General features: G+C 51.2%; 1 protein-coding gene across 1 annotated transcript in view; it reads left to right on the top strand.

Moving 5' to 3' along the window:
- LOC137431229 (cholinephosphotransferase 1) overlaps positions 1-16,320 on the top strand; it is a 61,420-nt gene that overhangs the window by 19,664 nt on the left and 25,436 nt on the right. The window contains exons 5-7 of the mRNA XM_068122323.2: positions 15,268-15,352; positions 15,758-15,871; positions 16,123-16,281. Coding sequence (XP_067978424.2) covers positions 15,268-15,352; positions 15,758-15,871; positions 16,123-16,281 — 358 coding nt within the window. The remainder of the gene's footprint in view (positions 1-15,267; positions 15,353-15,757; positions 15,872-16,122; positions 16,282-16,320) is intronic.

Raw genomic sequence — 16,320 nt, 5'->3', positions numbered from 1 at the left:
GGGGAAAGTTGGGGAGTATTGGAGAAAATAGGGGAATATTTACAAGCGGATATGGAGGCCAAATTCCATATTCGCAACATTGCACCCTTCTCTACCCTCGGGGCGTCCCGACCCGATAAATTTTTACCTACTTTAGTGTGGCACGCAATGTAGTTCCCTCTACTATTAACTCTACCCTGAGTGCGACAGTTTTACAGATATTCACGAATGAGTAAATATGTCCCCCTGCGACGTTGCACCCTTCTCCTCACAGAAACACACCCACAGGATAACCGAATCCGGAAAGAATTCTCAAACTAAACATACAGCCGGTAGGGAGCATTATTTACAAGATTACGCTGATATCTACACTACGATCCAGGACCTGTTTTTGGAGGAACACATGCAGATGTTATGCATAGAGAGAGCACGCTTGCCAGCATCGATACACCAACCCACGAGTGCTCTGTGGCCGACGGCCTTTAATAACGTGCAGAGCACCCTTTCCCAGCATCAAAAGCACCACCCCACCACCAATCGGTGCAGTCACCATTGTTCATTGGAATAAAAATAAATTCGACAACCCCTAACCCTGCAGGTGTCTCTTGCTCTTCTTGTGGTGTACTTGGTGTTAACTAAAAGTGGTTCACCTGTATGGCATAGGTGCCACGTTGACCCATAGGTCCATCCCCGGGTGGTGCTTGGCCGCAAACGAACTGCGGTCCATTGTGGGTGGCCACAAACATTGCGGTCCATATGGTGTATCGATCCCGGCAGCAAACAGCGAAAGTGCAGGCCCACAACTGCGCAGCCAGCACCTCTCTCTCCTCTCTCTCTACCCCAAAGCCAGATCCTCGGAGGTGGGAGACAAAAGAAGCAGACAAGTGAGTAAGGTGGTAAGGGCGCAAAAGTGCACGCAATGTAAGGTGATGCACACTGGGGGCACATGGGAACCAGGTGAGACAGGTACGTTCCTATCGTACGCCCCCCCCCCCCACCAGGTAACCTACATGGCCCCTCCCTTACCCCTTACTGTATCCACAAAACACAACACTACCCATAAACATCTACTTTACAAATCAACAAACATCCCTACTGTCTTCCCCGTTCCTCCCATAAACCAAATTCGTCTTCTCTCCCTCCTAACCAATCAAATTTGGCCTTTTCAACTCTCATCAAAATTTGCCATCTCCAACTGCACATCAAAATTTGCCATTACCAATTCATCATCAGTCCCTCCTAGGGAGGGAGAGATGGAATCACCCCAATGTCTCATCCACGTCGTGATGCGTCTCACAATCCACACAGCAATTTCATTTTCTGCAACAAAACAAAGAAAACACAGGTGTGGAGTCATCATCATCACCACAGGTAAGTGGCTGCGTATGGTGCGACAGGTTCATCAATCCTAACTATTTCCTAAGTGACTTTAACAACTTTACACTACCCGGGGTCTTTCTCCTGCCAAACCATTGGCCCTCTTACACTATGGGTTCTAAAAACCAATTCCCATTGACCAAACTGTGGTGCTTTTCAATTTGGGGTCTCACTCCCCCGATTCCTCTCCCGGTGCCTTCGCACAATTTCTGGGCTGCGACGTGTAGCTCTCCCAGCAGGTCTACCCACCTGCACACCTCCACCACTGCAGTTGTCTCCGAGCTTACCTGCTCTTTACCCTAACCTAACTACCTGGGGAAGGCCCTCTGGCACTCTCCCCACTCGGTGCCCTCTCTGGCACTGGGCTGCCCGGGTCCGTCCTCCGGATCCTCGGGCCCCATCCACAACTCTACCGGCTCCCAGAGCCCACCTGCGGCCTCACCTGGCCGACATCCTCACAGTGGTGGAGTGCCCAACCAACTACACACACTAACAGGCTACACGCCCAGCCATTTCCACAACACTAATGCACCCATCCACAACACCATTCTGCCACCGCACCACAAATGCCAATATCCAACCACAATTTACCTATACCCTCTACCTAACACTTACACTACCCGCCCCGGGTACTCGTGAAAGGGGTCCACTCTTCCCCCATCCACACCTTCGCACCATGCACACCACTCCGTACCACTTACTCCAACTCTCTCCACACACCTGTACTTGCACACCTGTGCTCTCACACCTGGTGCCACCTGCACCCTTCTCTCCCCAAGCGCATTCGCGCTGATCCACAACACTCACTACTCCACAAACTGCTCCACACTGCTCCACACACCTGTCCAGTTGCACACCTGTGCAATCACACCTGTTCAATTCTCACACAGCATCATCTCATCTAACTACTCCCCTCTGAAACTTGCGCTTCCCAGTCGTCCCTTTAAACTATTGCGCTCCCTCGTCATTATCATCCATACTAATCTACCTGCGTCCCCACTACAGGTATCAGTCACTAACTAACCTTGACGTCACCTAATGTCATCTTCGCTAGATCCCTACAATATATCCTAACCCACCCGGGCTAGTTTTCACTGCCATACACCCCATAAGCTATTGCGCATTTGCCCCACATATGGGAAAGGTGGCAGGGATGCCACCCTTACCCACCGGGCCTATCGCTCCTCAATCCCCCAGTCCTCTGGCACTAATAAGCCCCCCTTATTCAGAGGTACTGGGTCCCGCCTCGGCATCTAAAGCCGAGGCAATCCACGGGGGCGCCTGCTCGCCGGTGTAAGGTCTTATCCGGTCGGCGTGGACGATCCGAGGGAGGGCTCATGGCCCCATTTTGATCTTAAAGACCACGTCACAGATTTGCGACAGGACGACTCCTGGGCCTTGCCAGGGGGAGGTGAGTTTTGGGCACCTTCCCTTCCGCCTCCGGGGATTAAAGAACCAAATCTTCATCCCCGGAGCGTATTGACTCCCCTGGCTCCGGTCGTCGTACCTGCGCTTCATCTTTTCCCCCGCCAGATGGAGTTGGCGGCGGGCGAAGGCATGGACTAGCTCCATGCCTTCCTCTAGGTGACGTGCGTACCCCTCCCTCGGCGGGTTAACCACTGTGTCTGGCACGGGACCGCATAGCAAGTCGGCGGGAGCCCGTAACTCCCGCCCATACATAAGCAACGCTGGACTGCATGCGGTGGCCCCGTGCTGGCTGGTCCGGTAGGCCATAAGCAAATAAGGGAGATGTTCGTCCCAGTCATCCTGACGGGTGGTGGTGAACAGTGCCAGTTGTTGGATTAAAGTTCGGTTGAATCTTTCCACCATCCCGTCAGATTGAGGTCTTAAAGGCGTTGTCCTGGTTTTCCGAATTGACAGGAGACTGCACACATCTTTTAGCAATTTGCTCTCAAAATTTCGTCCCTGGTCGGTGTGCAACTCCTGTGGAATCCCATGCCGGCACACAAATCCTTCCACGAAGGCCTGCGCTACCACCCCGGCTTCTTGGTTGGGGAGGGCGTAGGCCTCTGGCCACTTGGTGAAGTAGTCCATCACAACGAGGATGTACTTGTTACCTAGGCGGGTGCGGGGTAGTGGGCCTAGGATATCCATGGCCACCCGCTCTAGGGGGGCCCCCACCTGGTGTAATTGAAGGGGGGCCCTCATCCTCCGTGCTGGTCCCTTTTTGGCAGTACAGGCGTCGCATCTCCGACACCAGTCCTGTATGTCGCGCCCCATATTCACCCAATAGAACCTCCGGCGGACCCGAGATATTGTCTTTGTCCTGCCCAAATGGCCGCCGGAGCGGGTACCATGCACCTGTTGCAATATGACGTTCTTGAATTTGTCAGGGACTATCACCAGCCAGGAAGTTCTATCAGAGGGAACCTCCACCCACTTGCGATACAAGATGTTGCCTTTCAATTCCAGGGTCTGCCACTGAGCCCAATATGCCTTTGTCTGCGCCCCGAGGGGGGTGACCTCTTCCCCCTTTGGTCTTTGCCCCAATTTGACCCAATTGAACACTGGCCCCAGGACAGGATCCTCCTGCTGGGCCGTGCTCCATGCCAAAGTTCCGAATTCCTCATCTGCGGTTAGTGGCAAAATTGGCCCTCTCACCCGGGTTGCCCGGACGACGAGAATCGGGGCGGAATCGCCCAATTGCTCCCTCTCCTCGTGTCTCGCACAAAATTTACAGTTTTCCCCCAGACAAGGACGCCGAGAGAGTGCGTCCGCATTACCATGGGCCTTCCCGGCCCTATGGGCCACATCAAAATCGTACTGCTGCAACTTTTCCAACCACCTTGCAATTTGGCCCTCCGGTTCCTTGAACCGAAGGAGCCATTGCAAGGAGGAATGGTCAGTTCTAACCAAAAATTTCCGCCCGTACAAGTACGGGTGGAAATGGTTCATGGCAGCCAGCATCGCCAATAACTCTTTGCGAGTGACACAATAATTTCGCTCGGGCCTACTTAAGGCCCGACTATAGTAACCAATCACTCTCTCCACGCCCTCCTGTGTCTGAGACAAAACTGCGCCCAATCCTTCCTGGCTCGCATCCGTGTCCAGGGTAAATGCCCCGTCGCTAGTGGGGTAAGCTAGAAGGGGTGCGGATGTCAGACACCCCTTCAATTTTTGGAAGGCCTCGTGGCACTCCCGTGTCCAATTAAATCGCGTCCCCTTCTCCGTAAGCCGGTGGAGGGGACGGGCCAACTCCGCAAATTTCGCCACAAAGCGCCGGTAGTAGGAGCAGAGTCCCAAAAATCCCCGCACCTCTTTGATGGTACGTGGTGCGGGCCACTCCTCTACCGCTTTAATTTTGTCTGGGTCCGTTTTTACCCCCTCGCGGCCGATCACGTGACCTAGATAGGCCACCTCTCTTGCAAACAAAGTGCACTTACTCGGGTTCAGCTTCAACCCCGCCTGTCTGAGGCACCCGAACACCTGGTCCAAATTAGCTACTGCCTGGGGGAACGTTTGGGCATGTACCAGGACGTCATCCAGGTACACCAGGCATGATTGCCATGGCATGCCGCCTAGTACATGCTCCATCAATCTTTCAAAGGTGGCGGGGGCGTTACACAAACCAAACGGCATCACAGTAAACTGATACAGTCCCTTACCTGTGGAAAATGCCGTTTTCTCCTTCCCTGCCCTATCCATCTCCACCTGCCAATAGCCACTCTTGAGGTCCAAAGTTGTGAACCAATTTGAGCCCGCAACGGCATCGAGGGTGTCATCAATCCTTGGCAGGGGATATGAGTCCTTGAGTGTCACGTTGTTTAGCTGGCGATAGTCCACGCAGAACCGCGTGGTCCCATCCTTCTTTTTGACCAGCACAACAGGTGACATCCAAGGACTTCCCGAGGGCTCGATCACACCTGCGTCGAGCATTTTTGCAACCTGCTCGTCAGCTTCCGCCCTCTTGCTCCAAGGGAGCCGTCGGGCGGCCTGACGAATAGGCCGGGCCTCACCGGTGTGGATCTGATGTTTCACCAGGCCCGTACGTCCAATATCCTCGGTGGACAGGGAGAAGAGGTCCAAATGGGACCCAACCAGTTTGTGTAAGGCCTCCCTCTGGGTACCTCCCAACTCTACGCTACTACGATTTACCATCTCGCAAATGGGATCGGGCCAATTCCTACTTGTTATTGAAGGCTCCCCCCGGGGTCGGCTCGGCTGGACGTTCTCGCCCCTCACTGTCGCGACTTCCTCAACTGGGGTGCAGCCAGCTACCCTCGTGCCCCTTACTATAGTGCGTGGTTCTGTACTCACATTTACTACTCGGACGGCCACTACCGGCCCGTCCGTTTTTACAAGGGTGCGGCCCACGATTAAACCCGGTATGGACTGCGCTGCCACCGGTTCGACCAGGCCGCAGGACTCCTGCCATGTTGGGCGAGCCGCCCACTGGGCCGGCACTATCGCCTCGGCCCTGGGGGGGATGGTCACGGCCTCGGAAGCCTCCAGCTCCGCTCTCTCGGCCGTGCTCACTCCCCCTAACGGCAGCTCTTCTACTCCCACCTGCAGGATCCCCCGGCACAAGTCGATTTTACAACCGCTGGCAGTCAACAGGTCCAACCCTATTAAACATGGGTCGCACACCTCCGCCACCCAAACATCTATCTCCCTCCTTACCGACCCTAACTTGAGGGTCACAGAACCACGCCCTATGATCGGGGCCGTTACCCCGGTAGCAAGCTGCAAACTATAATTTTGCAGGCGCTGGATCTTATCCCAGCCACCTGCGCTCGAATCAAGGACCACAGGGCTGATGATCGTGGCGCTAGCTCCTGTGTCCACTACGGCGTCTACCCCCACGCCGGCAATTTTGCATCTAATTGTCAGGCTACCGGTTCCAATTTGGCCACAATAAATGACCTGTCGCGTCAATGAGGGCTCTCCTCCATCCTCTGTTGCCGAACACCGCCCTACGTGCCCGACACCTTCTAATTTCCCGGGGTCTGGCGGGGGGGTGTCTGGGGTCGGCTAACCCGCTCCTCCCTGGGCGGAGTTGAGGACCTCAACCGCCGGGGATCATCCCGGCGCATGGGTCGACAGTGCCGCGCCAGGTGACCCGGACGGTTGCAAGTATAGCACCTCACCTGATAAGGTGCTTGCCTCCGGAATTCCAAATTCCCCCCCCTGTAGGTCCGAATTGGATTACCCGCTCGTGGTCCACCGCGGGCCACCTCCGGGGCCGCCTGCCATGGTCCAGGTCCCGCCAGGCGCTGGTCCACCAGCCTCCGGACCATGCCCGCCAGGTCAGGACCCACGTCGGGGGCGGGTCCCCTAAGGGGTTCGCCCTCCATCGGGGGTCCCACCTGGCGGACCGCCATTGCGAGACGCTCGCCCCCTCGGGCCAGGGGCCTCGCTGCTTCCCAACGGGCCGCAGCGTCAGCCGCCTGGCTCAGAGTCTGCGGGCGCCACATGGCGAGCTGTTGCCGGAGCTCAATATCCGGGAGGGCCTGTATAAAATGGTCCAGCGCCAGGCTTTCCCGGGAATCCGCTGCCATGCTAGCATGTGCGATCCCCACTGCGCGGCGAATGTCGTGGGCAAGTTCCCCGATGGCTTCCTGGGGCTTGCGTTTTCGCAGCGCGAGCTGAGCTTTAACAAGCTCGCTCTGCTGTTCTATGCCGAATCGATTAATTAGGGCGTCGCGGAGGGCTGGCAGGGTGAGAGCACCCGCTGGTAATGCCGTCAGCACCTCCGCCGCCGCGCCGCGCAATGCGGCCACCAGGTGTACTCCACCTTCGTCCTCACCCCAACCGTTGCCCTTACACACACAGTCGAACTGCGCCAGGTACGCGCGTAGATCACTCTTGCCGTCATACGGCGCGAGTGGGACCTTGTGGGACCACCTCGTATGTGAGTCGTTGCCCGCCTGCCGGACCCCGTGCGTCGCCCCTTGCGGGGTCAGCGCGGGGCCGAACCGGCCGGGCCCCCACAGTACACTACCCCCAAGGGGCTCTCGTGCCTCCCCGGTCCCTCTAACAACTACCCCTGTTGGTGTCGATGCATGGGTCACACCTCCGCAACCCGCTACCCATTCCATACCACCACAACCTTGCTCACCCACACCTCGCACCTCTCGTTCCATACCCTCCGGACCAGCCATACACCTCACTCTTGGCCTCTCACGAACATCCGGGTCTATCTCGACCCCCAAGCTTATTAAATCACCTGGCGCATCATACGCACGACCATATTGGTCACCACTTACACCGGGTCCTCTTTCTCTCCGCTTCTCCTCCATCACCTGCGAATCCCTCATCCGGTTAATGAGCACATCATCACGATCCGAACACAGACTTTGGACCAATTCTTTTACCTCCTCTTTTATCTCTTTCTTATCCTCTCTCCGTCGCTTTTTAATTTCGCTCACCCCCTCTTCCACTCCTTCTAATTTCTGCTTCACCTCCTTCATCTCCTCGTGCGCCCCTTTAAGTTCTTCCTCTAACTCCACTTTATTTTTTTCTATGTGCTCCCGCACCTCCCGCTCTTTAACCTCCATCACCTCTACCACTTTGTTCATTTTTTTCGTCAAGTCCTCATGTACCGTCTGACACTCTTTTTTAATTACCCCTACGTCCTTTTTTATCTCCTTCTGCGTCGATTTTAACCCCTCTATTACCGCTGTGTTCTTCTTTACCTGTTCCCCCAACTCCTTTTGTCCCACTGTCAGTTGTTCTACTCCCAGCGTCAACTCCTCTATACCCCCTTGCAATTTTACAGTCCCCTTTCTCACCTCCTTCTCCATGCGCTCCTTACAGTGCCTCACCTCCTCGCGCACTCCTCCGACCTCCTCACTCACTCCTCTTCTGATCTCCTCTCCCATCACTTGCATCTCCTGCCCAGATGCCACCCTCATCTGCTCCATTTCCTCCCTGTGAGCATCCAGTTTGGTTTCTACCCCCATTCTGACCCCCTCTATCTGCTGCTCCATTTGTTTAACTTCCCTTTCCGCTTGGTCCCTCATGTCCCTCAATTTGCCTTCCATACTGTTTTCTAACCCCTCTAACCCATTTTTCACTCCCTCTATCTGATTCTCCTGGGCAGCCATTCTATTTTCTACCCCCGTTAACCCATGTTTCACCTCTTTTATCCCGTTGTCTAACCCCTCACCGGTACCCCTCGCTTCGTCCCTCATTACCCCCATTTGGCCCTCCATCCTATCCATTTTTGCATTCAGTTGGGTCAAGAATAATCTGAGGTCAAACCCGGTTTGCCCAGCGTCCCCAGCCGCCACCGCAGGCTCGCCCTCCGCGGCGCCGCTATTTTGGGACCCTTCAACCACGTGAGCGAGCGCGCCATTTTGCGCGCCCGCTACTTCGTGCGTGACGGCGCTATTTTGCGAACCTGCCGCCCTCACTGCTTCGCTCTCCTCTTGTCCCTCAATTTGGTCCTGGATCGACCCTACCTCACTCCTTTACCGGACCCCAGCTGTCTTGATCCGCCATAGCGCGACTTGCAAAATTCGAGTTTCGTAAAACAAATCCAAATTTTTTTTTTTCGTTATAATTTCGGCGAGCGCAGTAACCGCGGGACCGCGCTCCGGCTCGATTTTGTCGAGCGCAGTACGCGCTCCGAACCGATTTTCCCTCCCAAAATTTGGGCCTAACTAATTTAGTCCCGGGTCCGAATCTCACTCCTCGACACCAATTGTTACTCTAATAGTACAATTGGTGTTCCAAAATTTGGGCTAAATAAATTTAGTCCCAGGTTCGAATCCAACTCCTGACAACCAATTGTTACAGACACGACTTTGATGTTAAAGTGGGCCGAGCGGAATGGCCGTCGTGTCCGCACAAATTACCCGACTATACTCGACGTTGACGAAGTCGCGTTACGCTGGCTCAATAAGAAAAAGAAGACACCCGGCTGGGTTATAAAATGACGACACCAGGGATACGGTTCTCAAGACCTCCGGAGGAGATTATATTCGTTACGGAAGGTCAGATTACAGGGACGAGAGGTACAACATAGAAAGACAAGCACTTAGACACAATCTTATATTATTCCCAACAGACGACAGATAAACGGGACAAAGCTGACTCACACGGGGATTGATGGCTAGGAAAGGCAAGGTAGCGATGGCTCCAGGTGCACCTGGGCTCGGGGCAGGATCAACACGGTTCGGTCCAGAGATGCGGGGAGGTCTCGTCGCAGCGCTCAGAGGTGACGTTCTTTCTCAGGCGGGTCTTTCTCAGGCCTCTCCAAACTCAGGCGCATCTGTTTCAGCGCTCGCAGGTCCTTCTTTCTCCAGCTGGGGCGCATCTGACGTCACATCCGGCGCGTGGCCGCGTATATCCGGCGGGGAGTGACACGCCCTCGGCTCGTTAGCTCCGCCTCGTGGAATCGGCACGTTGCTTCTCATTGGGTGCGTGCGGGGGGTTTACCAGGCTCCGCCCTTGACGAGGAGCTGACAAGGAGCCCCTTCGTGGTAACCCCGTGGAGCGCATGGTCTGGAGCGCATCGTCTGGAGCGCATTGTCGATGGCGGCGAACCGAGCCGGTGGGAGGACGCACACTCCCCCCCGCGCAGCGCCGTGCCCCTCTGTTGTTGTAGACGGGGAAGAAGATGGGAGGAGGTATGGGAAAGGTCCTAAACTCACTACTGGTGCCATATAATCACATTCTGGTGCAACGAAGAGTCATAATTAATGGAAACGAGGCCTTAACTGACATAGACTAAGAATAACTAGCAAGATGTCCGAAAGTTGTCTACGTGTGGTGCGGTGGACCTGGGCACGACATTTAATGGGGGAATAAGGGGAAGGTCGGCTCTACTGATTGTTATTTACATGCAATGGGACTAGGGAATGGGGGATTGGGGAAAGTTGGGGAGTATTGGAGAAAATAGGGGAATATTTACAAGCGGATATGGAGGCCAAATTCCATATTCGCAACAATATGTATGTATATATAATTATATATGTATGTATATATATGTATATATGTATGTATATATATGTATACGTATATATATATATATATATATATATATATATATATATATATATATATATATATATATATATATATATATATATATATGTATATATATATATATATATATATATATATATGTATATATATATATATATATGTATATGTATATATATATATATATATATATATATATGTATATATATGTATATATATGTATGTATATATATATATATATATATATATATATGTATATATATGTATATATATGTATGTATATATATATATATGTATGTATATATATATATATATATGTATATATATATATATATATATATATATGTATATATATGTATATATATGTATATATATGTATATATATATATATATATATATATATATATATATATATATATATATATATATATATGTATGTATGTATCAAGTAATGAACGGCGGTTGGGAATTATATCCACGACATCCATTTTTCCGTTCTCCAACCTATAGCTTTGTCTTTAAAAAAACAACGTTTCGGCCAGCTACCCAGCAAGCGCTGAGCCTCCACTAGTCTTCATCAAGAGAAGTTCCTTTGTTCACCTCCTCCCAGATATACCTGGGGGGAGGGGTGGGCCTATTCTATCAACCAATCACAAAGCTGTGTTGCGAGGCCTCGTGACCATGGACCCATGCTCGGCCTATGTTGCAAGTGTTTTGTGTGTGTTTGAGCGGTGTATTGTGTTTTGTTGTCCGTGTTGCCTGTGTCGGCTATGTCCCACTTTGTCTTTGTCCTCCTCCCAGCATCGGTGTCTCTCTGGTGTATTTATGCATGAGAGGTCCGTATGCCTGTGGTAACGCCACAGTCTCCTCTGTCAATGGTGCCCTCGTTTGGCCAGTGTGCCAGGCCTCCAGTATTCGCCTCCTGGCCCGGTTCGGGGATGCCGCCAGCACGTTCACATTGTCCCATCGAGGAATATGGCCCGCCCTTATTCCATGCTTGGCGATAGCAGATCTTTCTGGGTGATTACACTCAAAGGCCTTGTGGTGTTCACTGTTTATTAATGCGCTGGCCTAAGGTTCTTCCAGTCTCGCCTATGTATTCTCCACCACAGTCACATGGAATGGTGTATACCACACCTGTGCAATCATTCTTTAGTCTTTTGTCTTTGACCTTGGTCAGTGCACGTCTCAAAGTGTATATAGGTTGGTAGTTAACCCTCACCCCGACCGGTCTCAAAATCCTGCCAATCCTTTGAGATACTCGTGGCACAAATGGTAGCACGCAGAAGCACGTCTCAAAGTGTATATAGGTTGGTAGTTAACCCTCACCCCGACCGGTCTCAAAATCCTGCCAATCCTTTGAGATACTCGTGGCACAAATGGTAGCACGCAGAAGCTCTGGTAGCACGGACTGGCAGCTCTGCACCTAAGGGTGGTTCCTGTGGCACGTCCTGGGTTCTTGGAGCTGCCAGTACCATTTCATTTTTTGGGCAGAGGTGGTCTGGGTAGCCATTGGCTTTCAATACCCATTTGAGATGTTTGATCTCTCTCCTTTTTCTCGGTAACTCGGTTTTTCTCGGTAAACCAGGTCGGTAACTGTGAGTTTTGCATGCACTTGTGACAGTATCTGTATTTATAATCCGTAATGACGCACTGCTAGATGGTTCCTCTGGAACTTTGCAGGCAAGGCGGACGTGCATGGCGATGACGTCATGTTGTCCGCTCATTAGGTTGGAGAACCAGATTACAGATACCATTATTAGTAACTCCCAACCGCAACCAGGTCGACTCCATATGATGAGTGGATACCAGAGATAACGTCACCGCGTGGCAGGCGGTGCTTATCGCTCCCAGCAAGGTGCAGCAGCAGCTGTATGGGACACCTTGCTGGTGGTTCTCCACTGATGATATGAAGGTCGCATAGTGACTGATATATACACACACACACACACACACTAGCTGAAAGCACCCGGCGTTGCCCGGGTTCTTTTTGAATGAATTTACTACTATAATTCAGCTTTTACTCGCGGCCGTAGAAGATTGACTACTATAATTCAGCTCACCTTTGAATTGTGAAATGGGCCCAGCTCGGCCGAAGCGGCCTCGACCAGCCTCGCCACCTAGCCGAGAACCTCCCCGGGGCCCGTCCCAACATTTTTAGTTCTTTTTGAATGAATTTACTACTGTAATTCAGGTTTTACTCATGGCCGTAGACGATTGACTACTATAATTCAGCTCTGCTTTTAATTGCGAAATGGGCCCAGCCCGGCTGAAGTGGCCTCGACCGGTCTCTCCACCTAGCCGATAACCTTCCCGGGGCCCGTCCCGACATTTTTAGTATTAGAGGTTTCCTCCTATCTTTCATTTTCCTCCTATCCTCCTCCTATTAGAGGTTTCCTCCTACCGTTCAGGAGATTAGTTTGCGCAGACAAACAAACAAACAAACAAAAACTTTCTTTTATATATATATTGTTATGTCTGGCGGGGTAGTGATATGTAGAGCAGATAGATCTGAATAGGTAACGTGCTTCGTCTGTCGTGGTAAGGAATCTGACCCTGTAATTTCATGTGGAGGCGTTTTGTCGGTAAGGAGTATACTTGTGAACCTACCAGGAGGTTTGTGTGTTAAGTAGAGTTAGGGATTAAAGAGTAGCGCCCTTGTATGTCTCACCTGGACAGCCAAACCTTTGTCCCTTTTGGCACCGCAACCACTTAGACACCTTAGTTATGATCTTTATTGCAACACTAAATAACGCCCTTCCCTGACATGACGGTGAAAGAGAACCGGCAAAAGGAAACCAGGCCGGGACACCACCGATAATGGCCGCCGCCACCGACACCTCCGGTGGGCCTATCCACCTCGAATAGCACGCGCTATGACCACGGAATAGGGAGCGAGGTTGGGAGGCGCGGCGGGCGTGGGCCTGAGCGAAGCTGGGAGGTTTGGTGGAAGGGACTGATTGGTTGGCAGCGCGCCAAGGCTGACGTCACCGGCGAGGAGATATTAGCGAGTGCCGAACGCCATTGTTTAGTCTGGCAGTGGGTCTTGCGCCGAGTGAGTCTTGAGACGGACTTAGTTGGTTCGAGAGAGTTGGTTCGGAGAGTTGCTTCTGGCAGTGAGTCTTGAGACGCAGTGGAGTGAGTGAGTTGGCAAGCAGAAGAGTTGGCCAGCAGTGGAGTTCGGACAAGGAGAGAGTTGTGAGAGAGTTGCTTCGTTGGCTTGGACTGGGCTCGAAGCGGCACTTGGCGTGCTGTGGAGTTGCGCTCTCTTCCCCTTTTTGCCGTTCTTCGTCGTTCTGTGTTCGTGCTCGAGTTGAGGGTCGACCTTGTGTGGAGCTCGCGGGCCAGCGTTGGACCCGTGGTGCTGGTGCACGGACCTCGTGGGCGGCGAGTGGATCGGAGCTTGGAGCGAGGCCTGGTGGCGTCTGAGCGGGGCCGTGTTACACGGAAGACGACCAGAGACAGATAAGACCGAGCAACGCGTTCCCCCCTTACACGACGAGACGTGTTATTTTGGTATTATTTTCCCTCGTCTGTGCTTTGAGATCTGTCATGTGGGGACGTCCCAATTTAGGCCATTATTTGATTATCGTCGCGTTTTATTGTATCGGGTCCAGAATAAATCTTTATTTTTGTACATTGAATTTGGTGTCCGTGTCGAGTTAATTTCGGTTGCAGGATCGAAGCTGTGCCGGCGCGCAGAAGGTAAGCGCTTCCGCAGCCTCCATTTTCCTTCTTCCTCCCGTGCGACATAGTACAATCCGTGTTTGGGTAGTTGCCTCCGAATAAGACCGTTTAGGCCATCCGTGACTCTGGTGTTAACCGGAGTTGCGTGACAATATACTAGCCGAAAGCACCTGGCGTTGCCCGGGTTCTTTTTGAATGAATTTACTACTATAATTCAGCTTTTACTCGCGGCCGTAGAAGATTGACTACTATAATTCAGCTCAGCTTTTAATTGCAAAATGGGCCCAGCCCGGCCCAGGCGGCCTCGACGGGCCTCACCACCTCGCCTATAACCTTCCCGGGGCCCGTCCCGACATTTTTGGTTCTTTTTGAATGAATTTACTACCATAATTCAGCTTTTACTCGCGGCCGTAGAACATTGACTACTATAATTCAGCTCAGCTTTTAATTGCAAAATGGGCCCAGCCCAGCCGAGGTGGGCCTCGACCGGTCTCACCACCTAGCCTAAAACCTTCCCGGGGCCCGTCCCGACATTTTTTGTATTGGAGGCTTCCTCCTATCTTTCACCGTTCAGGAGATTAGCTTGTGCAGACAAACAAACAAAAATTTACTTTTATATAGATAGAAGAAGAAGAAGATAGATATAATAGATAGAAGATAGATATAGAAGATAGATTATTATTATTTTTATATACATTTCTAAGTTTTATGAAATACTTTTATTATTGCAAAGTTGACAAATTTCAGTCTTCAAACTGCCTTGTCCAGTGTTTAATTATTTCATTAAACCAAAATGAATGAATGAATGTGATTGTATAGGAGTGACCGAGTGAGGAAAGTGATGCTCTGACGTCATCGACCAGGATATCGGCTGAGTGGTGCTGTGGCGTTTTGTAGCGATCTGCGTGTTTATTTTAAATTCCGTAGTCAAAATTTTCAGCAAAAGTTCATGAGGTTGCTTTTTCAAATAGTAGTTGAAAATTATTGACTGAAGTTGAGCACAAGTTCATAACGTCAGGTTTTTAGGTGATAAATCCAATTTTTAGTGTCTCAAATTTAAGTACACGTTGAAAGTTCGTAAATTGGGAGATTGCTGTACACTCATCTCGCTTCCTCTCAATACTTTGACTGCCAGTCCCTCCCTCCTTCCTCTTTTGCCATTTTTTTTCTTCTGATAAACCAACTTCCAATACTTCCTCCTCCTCCACTTTAATTCTCCATCTTCCCCTAGTCACTAACATCCGTTCCCATACGTCCCTGCCTGCTGCCCGTCAGCTTGGATGTTACGGAGGTGCAGTTCGCCATCATGGGGTTCCACTCGATCTCCTTTGTCTTTGGCCCAGAGGTCTGGGATGTGCAGGTGGGGGATCTGGGATGGGTGAGGAAACCTTGTGCTTGAGTTGGCTCTTGGTGCTATCTAACATTGTGTTTTGCTGTTTAATGTGTTCCCATATTTTTTCAATTTTGCTTGCACTCGATAAATTTGTACGACCTTCAGTATTACGATAAATGTTCAAATTTAAACAAATTGTGCTTGACGTCTCTACTCCCCCCTCCTCGTTTTTGCTACACCCACCCTCAACTCATCACTTTTGCCAGTCCCTCCTGTACCATTTGGATAAAATAACTTTATTTTGTGTAGAAATGTCATTACCGTGCATTCAAGTCTCCAATCCACTGTCATTTATTTGCAAGTGCATGTGCCCAACAGAAGCTTTTGCCTGTATTCTGACCGTTGATATCGTTTATTGTGCGTCCTGACCAGCTGGTACCTGGCGTGCCATGGAAGTTCCTACCTGTGCTCTTGGTTGCCGTGGCTTTTCTATACACTTTGAACTATAATCTTCCGGCTGTTTGGGGAAGAAAGTTCTCCAAGGCTGTGAGCTTCCGCCACATTACATTTACCAATTTTATTCCACATTAACATCTCATTCGCACATGTGATAAAAGCACCAAAACCTTTTTCCATGTCTGACATCGGGCGACTGCTTGCATGCACCATTTCTACCAACTTTCTCCTCTTTGCTACCTTTTCTTCTTCCTTGCCTTACCTTTCTTCTATTTCTTCATCTTGTCTGTCCAGTGTCCTTTGCTGTCTATCCAATGAGCCTTGTTCCACGTTGCATACAGGGAACGGGTACTTTTTTGCCTGGCATACCTCTTGCTATCGGCATGACAATGGCCATTGTTGTGGCATCCTGCTCTCCTGGAAGCGTGTTGAGATCACAGCCATGTCTCTTCTGCCTGATGCTCGGTTTGAACGTTGCCAAGCTTGCAACTCTCTTGGTGGTGAGTTTTAACCTCACACCACACTTCACCATTGTACTT

This window comes from Myxine glutinosa, chromosome 7 (assembly GCF_964187855.1).
Source record: "Myxine glutinosa chromosome 7, kmMyxGlut1.1, whole genome shotgun sequence".
Taxonomy (NCBI): Eukaryota; Metazoa; Chordata; class Myxini; order Myxiniformes; family Myxinidae; genus Myxine; species Myxine glutinosa.
The sequence above is the reverse complement of the archived record's forward strand: the minus strand, read 5'-3'. Positions and strand labels throughout refer to the sequence as shown.